The 8,671-nt window shown below is 45.9% G+C and overlaps 1 protein-coding gene across 1 annotated transcript; it reads right to left on the bottom strand.

Annotated features, from left to right (window-relative positions):
- Positions 1 to 5,625: 5,625 nt before the first annotated feature.
- Positions 5,626 to 6,513, bottom strand: LOC120238104 (transmembrane epididymal protein 1A-like). The gene has a single exon (XM_039241700.1). The coding sequence runs from the start codon at positions 6,511 to 6,513 to the stop codon at positions 5,626 to 5,628; it is 888 nt and encodes a 295-aa protein (XP_039097631.1).
- Positions 6,514 to 8,671: the final 2,158 nt, after the last annotated feature.

Genomic DNA, 8,671 nt, shown 5'->3' with positions numbered 1-8,671 from the left:
CAACACTGTGGGGCAATACAGGACCAGTCCCACTAGCCTGGAAGCTACGTCCCCTCCCAGTGTTCATTCTGGAGGGGAGGGGAGGGGAAGGAAAGGAGCCAGGGACAAGAAACCAGGTTTTGTTGGTGACTCCCTTTTTGGGAACAATATCCCCAAACAGTATTTGGTTTCTGTGTTACAACAAGTTCATGGGCTTCCTCCTCCTGCCCTGGCTGCTCTTTCTTGATCTGCTTTACCAGTGTGTCTCTTCATGTTCCCAGTTAGACATGGTGTCTCCCAGAGTTGTGTTCCAAGCCCACCTCCCTTCACCCTCTCCCTGGATGAGCTCGGGGATCATTGATGACAGATTTCTCTCTCGCCTCATTCACGGTGGAGCCCCAGGCGCTTACACACACCTACTTCCAGAACAACACCTCAAACTGCATCTTTCCAGTCAGAATCCCTCTCTTCTGCAGCCTCTGGTCCTGAATTTCATTTTCTCAGTGCTTGCATTTACTTGCCTCCTCAGCAATCCAAGCTTTGGCTTGGACTCTCACCCTCCCGACCTCCAGCCATGACGTCCAGGTCAGGAACTGTCTAAATGAGCCCTTCTCTCCTCATCCAGCACCATGGCCTATCAGTCTCCTCGCTGGTCTTCTTGCCTCCAGGCTTGCCAACCACCACTCCCAATGCCTCATTCCACATTGAGCCTGAGTGACATTTCCAAAATGGAAATATGATCATTACCACTGGCTTCAGGATAAACACCAAATTCCTTCATGGGGCCTAGAAGGAATCTGACCTTTGTCTGCCTTTCCACCTTCATGGCTTGCCATTCCAGGCTCAGACACTGAGTTCCAAACATCCCACTTTTGTTCACTTCCTTCAGTTATTTATGCAATGAACACTTTATGCAAGGATTTCCCCTTGGCCCTTTCCACCTCTCCGGAGTGCTTTCCCAACCCTGGCCACACTCATTCTCAGGTTCCTGTGGAGACATCGCTTTTCTTGGAAGCATTCCCTGATCCCCAAGTATGGCTTAGCTGTCCTCCATCACATCCTTTTTCAGACTGCACTTAGCTTGCTGTTTATTTGCCTTTCTTCTCCCATCGAGCCATAATCAGCTTGGAGGCAGAGACCCTGGCAACTATGTCATTTCATTTATTCTCAGGGCCTAGCATGGAGGCTGGTGTCTAGTAGATGTTCAATAAATATCAAGTAACCACTTGCATGAAAGAATTGAACATGTGGAAATAAATGCAGACTAAGAAGAGGCTATCCATTCAGAGTTTGCTATAGCAAGGGAGTCAGCTACCATCATTTGTCCGGCAGAGAATGGGAACACTTCACAGTGAAAAACGGGGAGGCTGCAGGCATGCCTGATTGGAGGCTGTTAGCATGGGGAAGCTGCGGTCAGGCTAACTAGAGGTAGGGTATCCTTTGTGACTGGTTAGGGATGCATATTTGACTTTCTCTAAATGGTTCTATGTTGGAAACAGGGCAAAATTTAGTGACGCTGTTAGTTATTAATCAATTCCTGCCCATTTGGGGTCTTCCTGGACTAGTTACTAGTGATAGCTGACTGGCTTTCTTCAGTGTTACTTATAGGTAGTAGGCTGGCTTCCTGGGCTGGTTACTGTAGATAATGGGTTGCTTTCTTGGGCTGGTTGCTACAGATGGTAGGTCAGAGTTTGTTTTATTTATTTATAATTTTTTTTACGTTTATATGTTTTGAGAGAGAGAGAGGGAGAGAGAGAGAGAAAGAATCCCAAGCAGGCTCTATATTGTCAGCAGAGAGCCTGACATGGGGCTCAGACTCCTGAACAGCAAGACCATGACCTGAGCTGAAATGAAGAGTTGGGGGACCCTTAACCAACTGAGCCACCCTGGCGTCCTCGAGATTTTTATTTTTTGTATATAGTCTGGCCATTGACCATTTGTATATTCAGTCTCTCAAACTAAGATTTATTAAACATCTAGCATACTCCACGCTCTGAATTAAGTGTTGCATATGCAGTACCTCACTTGTTTCTTACAACACCTCTGTGGGGTAGGTGGTACCCTTTCTTGCCTAACCCCGATCACTTCCTCCTTTGCAGCTCATGCTAGCCACGTTTTGTGTCTTCTGCCCTCCTGGATGCCTTAGGTTCTTCCCCATCCCCCCAACAAATTCACTGAGGACTGGGGCTCTGGCATTCCCCAGCCCAAGGCTGCCATCTTCTCAGGCCTACCATGGTCCTTGCTGAGTTGTTCCCCACGACACTAGACTTCGGGCTCTGGATTTCTTCATCTTCAGTGCCCTTCACCTCCATGTGTCTTTAGTCATCCACATCTGAATCATCAGGCACATCAGTCATCATCACCAAGAAAGGCCTCATCTCTGATATATAAACCCTACCTATCATCTACTGCGATTGAAATAACTTTCTGACCTTTCAGCCTTCTCAAGCAGTAATTAATTCTGGGTGGAGGAATTATGGTAGATTTCAAAATACTTTAAAATGCTTTTTGCTATATTGTAAGATGTTTAAAATGTACAACATATATAATTTAAAAAGCTCTCTAAACATTATTTGAATCTTTAAAAATAAGTGTCACCTACCTGTACACACACCACTATCTTTCTCCAGAGGGAACAGGCAAGAGAAAAAGGCCATATAGCACTATACAGTCATAGTCACACTGCAGTCAGAACCTATAATGATGAAGTTCTTTTAAAATGAAGTTATGAGGTGCCTGAGTGGCTCAGTAGGTTGAGCGTTGGACTTTGGCTCAGGTCATGATATCACAGTTCATGGGTTTGAGCCCTGCATTGGGCTCTGTGCTGATGGCTTGCCTCGGAGCCTGGAGCCTGCTTCAGATTCTGTGTGTCTCTCTCTTTCTCTTTCTCTACCCCTCTCCTGCTCACATTCCATCTCTCTCTGTGTCTCAAAAATAAATGTTAAAGAAAATAAAATAAAATGAAGTTACTATTGGCGTGCCTGGGTGGCTCAGTCCGTTAAGCATCTGACCCTTGATTTTGGCTCAGGTTATGATCTCACTGTTCATAGCCCTACATCCAGCTGTGCACTGACAGCCAGGAGCCTGATTGGGATTTCTCTCCCTCTCTCTCTCCCTTCTCCACACATGAATACACATGCACACAAACACACACACACACACACACACACACTCTCTCTCTCTCTCTCTCTCTCTCTCTCAAAGTAAATAAACAAAAACTTTAAAAAATTTTAAAAAATAAAATGAAGTTACTATTATTATTTTGGAAGGTCTCCAAAGTAACAACAAACACAGTTGACATAAATTCTTTAGAAAAGAAGAGTACAGGGGTGCTTGAGTGGCTCAGTTGATTAAGCATCTGACTTCAGCTCAGGTCATGATCTCACAGCTTGTGAGTTCAAGCCCCACATTGGGCTCTGTTCTGACAGCTCAGAGCCTGGATCTTACTTTGGATCCTGTGTCTCCCTCTCTCTGCCCCTCCCCTGCTTGCACTCTGTATGTCTCTCTCTCTCAAAAATAAACATTAAGAAGAAGAAGAAGAGAAAGAAAGACCTTACATTTGCAATTTTTCAGTGATATGTGCAATCATATTAACACCTTGCTGTGGCCCCTCCCAGGGCTTTATGTTTGGAGATGTAAAGTGAGGGGCTCTGAAGCTTAAGTTTTAATAGCTTGGCTTCAGGGTAAATGTGGCTCTGCTTCTGTGATTCTTAGGGAAGGGGCAGAAGGAAAGGTGTTGGCCTCTCTTTAGGTTGGTTCCTGCTTGGCTGGGAAGGGACTGGAGGCTGACCTGAGTCCAGCTGCTGCAGGACACATTTCTCTTCCTCTAGGTCAAGAGTGTTCCTCCCCTCTGAGCCCCGCCAGGGTGAGTTGCCAAACCCTTCGCTTGCTCCCTTCCCTGCCTTAAGCTCTCATCCTGGAGTTTCTAGAGCCTCTTTTCCATGCTCCGGCACATGATCTCTTTAGGGAGTGTCTGGTGACATTTCAGATGACAACGTGCAGCCTGTCTTCCATCTTGCAAATGCAAACACCTCTCTATGCTTCTTACAGCTTTTCAGTCTCTGAGGACAGTGTTTCTAACTGCACGAGAGGTGGCATCGCCGAAGCTGCTTCGTGAGAGGGAGCTTTCTCTATGGTCATTGCCCCACGTCTACGTCCAGCACTCCATCTATTCTTCCTGCCTCTTCACATGGCCAGATGCGGGATTTATCCGGCTCACATATGCAGACTCATGCTAGCAGAAGCAGTGGTTTTCTCGTTGCACCCAGGGATAAGTATTTTTTTAATGTTTGTTTATTTATTTATATTTTATTTAATTTATTTTTAAAATATAATTTATTGTCAAATTGGCTAACAGACATTGTGTACAGTGTGCTCTTGGTTTTGGGGGTAGATTCCTATGATTCATTGCTTAAATACAACACCCAGGGCTCATCCTAACAAGTGTCCTCCTCAGTGCCCATCACCCATTTTTCCCTCTCCCCGGCCTCTCCCCCCATCCACCCTCAGTTTATTCTCCGTGTTTAAGAGTCTCTTATGGTTTACTTCCCTCCCTCACAGTTTGTAACTATTTTTCCCCCTTCCAGAGACAAGTATTTTTATAAAATTTGCTTTCATATGTCTCACTGAGTAAATGGATTTACTAGTACCTTCTCTCCTCATTCTTGGAGAAGCTCAAAGACTGGCTAGGAATTTCTGCAAATTCCAGGGGCTGGCATTTTCTGTTTTCTCTCCGCTCCAAGTTCTGCATCTTCAGAACCACTGAGCGCATTTGCACCCCGCATCTCATAGCCGTTCTTCCCCTTCTGCTCCAGCTGACATCTGAGCCTTCACTTTGCTTTTGCTCCAGAATCACTCACACAAGACACACATATACTTGCATCACAGACTTTACTGAAAGTCTGTAGGAACAGTGGGGTTTTACATCCTAGCAAAACCTGAACGCCTGAAAATTATATTTCGGTCATCCTTGTTTCCTTTGGGACTTCCTTCCCCCTTTCTACTTTCTCTCAGACTTGAGCCCCTGCTAAATTGACTGTCACCCCTTCCCCACTTCCCCCTCAGAAAGCAGATGTAGCCCCATTCAGTATAGATTAAAAACAACTATAGCAACAAGGAAACAAGTTCTTCATCCTGCTATGCTTAGTGTAAAGAAAACAGAAAAATGAAGAGAAGCAGAAGTCCTCACCATTATGACAGACCCCCTCTTTGTCACACATTTAAATACTTCAGCCACAGGCACACACTAAGCCAGCCGGCTCTGCCTCAAACGGATAGACCCTCCCCACCCCCCACCTCGGGTCCCCCGCCGCCCTCCATCTCCCTCTGTTTCCTCATTTTCATTTCCTCCTCTTGGATCCCAAAAGCTGTGAAAGAAAAGCCCCCCTCCTTGTTCTCACCCCACACAAGTCCACACTGTTCTCCATGCAGAACAGTGAGGCAGTGGAGCAGGAAAAGAGGCAGACCTGGAGAGAACAGAGCAACAGACTGAAGTAATCCCAGGAGCTGAAAGGTTTATTTAGGAACAAGAAAGGTGGCTCCTGTGACAGAAAGCCACATTGTAGATCCCAGGACATTTTCTGTGCTATGCGCACAGTGGGCCCCCTCAAAGCTCTCGTGACAAAAGGCATAGCACACATTCTGTACCTAGGCGCCCCCTTCCTGCAGCATGGCCTCTGTCCCGAGCTTCTCCAGCTCTTCGCTGCTGTAGCTCCTGGGACACAGCTGGTACTTGGCATGTGGGACTTCCTTCTGAGAGGAGAAGCGATGGTGCCAGAGGCTGCAGAGGCCATAGATAGCGGCCAGCATAACAGCCCCAAAGCCCAAGTGCCAGCAGAAGAAGATGTGGAGAAAGGCGAGGTCCCCAGGGTTTTCTGCCCTCCAGGGCTGCCCGGAGGGAGGAATGTACATCATCACAGACAGCTGCAGCATCCAGTTGCTAAGCACCAGCCCCATCCAGGTCTTCAGCACCCAGAGCGTGGGTTGGTCAGGGACCCAGACTTCTGTGATGAGCACCAAGGTAACCAGGAAGGCGGGCACCACGAACAGCAGGTGCATGCGGGCCTCCAGGATGCCCTTGTTCTCCTGGTGACATGCCATCAACAGAACCAGTGCACAAAAGGCCAGGGCCTCAGCTGCTCTCTCCACCTTCACATTCTGCAGTGCCTGACACGCCTGGCTCACAATGTCCACCACGCCACTGAGCATGAAAAACCCATACATGGTGATGTGATACCAGTTGTCATAGAACACGAATGGCCGCCGAGGGTCCTCCCAGTCTACTATCATCATCCGGTTTACTCCTGGGGGGTAGAAGAATTCGGCTATGATGCCAGTCAGAGAGACAGCCAACTTCACCATTCCTTCCACAGGTACCAGCCGCCACCACTTGTGTCCTCGCTTCTTCCTTGGGGGCAGAGGGGGTTTGAGAAACCTCTGTCCCCGTAGCAGGGCCAAGGACACCATCACTGAGTAGTAGAGAGAAAAGATGAGGAGGCACATCGCCCCCAGCATGTGTCCCTCAAAGGAACCCATGATCTCTGTGTGTATGTTGGGGCCAGCAGAGCAAGAGCTGGCAGATGAGCAGCAACTTCACGGGACTCTCCTTACAAGCAAGTGTGGCTGCTTCCAAGCTGTGGTGAGATCTTCCTGATCCAGCTCCACCCTTGCCTCTCACGCACAGAAAGGCATACGTCTGTGCTGGAAGCATCTGAGCCACTCCCTGGGTGGGATCTCTCTTACACACATGGTGCTTCACCTCACTCTGTCCTCACTTAGATGAGCCAGGCTTGGGATTCCAACCTCTGCACCTCACTGTAGGAGCTAGTTTACCTTTTCTCTCCTCTCCAATCCCGCCCCACTCCTCCACAAAGACAGGGGAGGGAAAGAGGTAATAAGGGGCTCCAGCAAAGAGGGGTGGTGGCTGACTTTCTTATATTGGCTGTCTCTTGGTGCCAGCCATATTACCACATCCCCTTTTCCTCATTTAAATCCCTCAACAACTCTATGAGAGAGTTATTGTTAAACAAATTTTATAGGTGACATTAAGGCTCAGGGGGGCATGTATACACGGTATCACATCTAGCAGCTAGCACTTCAGAGCCAGAGTGGGGACCCAGGTCTACTCATTTGCTGACAAAGTCCATAATTTGTACATAACTAAGCGACTGAACTCCAGCTCCAACATTTGTAAGTTACATGACTATGGGCAGTTATTCTGTCTTCTTGAGCCTCAGTTTCCTGACCTGTAGAATGGGAATAATAATTATGTCATAGGTTTCTTGTATTAAATAGAATAAAGTATGTAGAGTGTCTGATACACAGTAAATATTCAATAAATGGTAATGATTATTAGTAATTTTACTGTTATTCCTAACATTCCTTGCTGAATTCCTATGATGCTAAAGTTGTTCAAGTATTCCTATAATGCCAGAGGAAGAATCATTTTAAAAAGCTGAAGAACTTAAATTATTCTTTAAATTTAAATTGTATTTAAATTTTTAAGTGTGTTTTTTTTAATCTTAGCATGAGTGGGGGAGAGGGGCTCAGAGAGATAGAGAGAAGGAGAGAGAGAGAGAGAGAGAGAGAGAGAGAGAGAGAATTAGCAGGCTCCACGCTCAGCATGGAGACTAACATGGGGCTTGACCCATGACCCTGGGATCATGACCTGAGCTGAAATCAAGAGTTGGATTCTCAACTGAACGAGCTATCCAGGCACTCCATTAAAATTTTAAAGTTTAAAAAAATTTTTTATTAATAGACATTAGACATTACAGGGGCGCATGGGTGGCTCAGTCAATTAAGCCTCTGACTCTTGATCTCAGCTAGGTCTTGATCTCAGGGTTGTGAGTTCAAGTCCCACATTGGGCTCTGCATTGGGCATGGAGCCTACTTAAGAAATTAAACATTACAATTATTTATTCTATATTAAAATTGCCGTTAAAAGTTAATACCAAAAGAAAAATCAACTTAAAATTTGACTCTGTATGTGACAAAGTGTTGAACTCCTTACAATATAAAGAACTCTTACAAATCAATGTTAAAAATGAACACCTCAGTAGGAAATGGGGCAAAAGTCAAAAGTGGCTAGTCATTTAAGGAAAATCAGAGGTGGCCAATAAATCTATAAAAGGTGAAGCCTCTCTGCAGCCTTAACAACACAGAACTCTCCTCACAGAGGATAATGTAGTTCTTTCGCTCCTCAGTGGAAAAGTGGGAAAGGTGATAAAGAATGATAAATGAGGGGCGGCTGGGCGGCTCAGTTGGTTGAGTGTCCAACTTCAGCTCAGGTCATGATCTCACTATTTGTGAGTTCAGGTCCCACATCAGGCTCTGTGCTGACAGCTCAGAAGTCTGCTTCGGATTCTGTGTCTCCCTCTCTCTCTGTCCCTCCCCTGCTTGTGTGCTCTCTCTCTCTCTCTCAAAAATAAATAAACATTAAAAATTTTTCTAAAAAATGATCAATGATAAACTTTTTAAAAATGTTAAGGCTACTGCAATAGTAAATGGCTATCTAAAATATTTTTTCCCATCCTAACAACACTGAATCCTGAGAGTTCAAAGTTTTTAGTACCAAAGGGAAGAATATGACCACCAAAGGACACATTGATGATTTCATTGAACTGGAAGTTGAGGTGGTCACGTGCATATCCAGGCTCCACAAGGCAAACAGGTAGAAAATAAGGATATGTTA

This window comes from Hyaena hyaena, unplaced genomic scaffold, assembly GCF_003009895.1.
Source record: "Hyaena hyaena isolate Hyena2069 unplaced genomic scaffold, ASM300989v1 scaffold_199, whole genome shotgun sequence".
NCBI classification, from domain to species: Eukaryota; Metazoa; Chordata; class Mammalia; order Carnivora; family Hyaenidae; genus Hyaena; species Hyaena hyaena.
Note: the sequence above shows the minus strand (reverse complement) of the source record. Positions and strands in the feature narration are given on the sequence as shown.

Excerpts from the sequence above, each read along its gene's own strand:
- LOC120238104 (XM_039241700.1), bottom strand. The coding sequence starts at position 6,513 with ATGGGTTCCTTTGAGGGACACATGCTGGGGGCGATGTGCCTCCTCATC.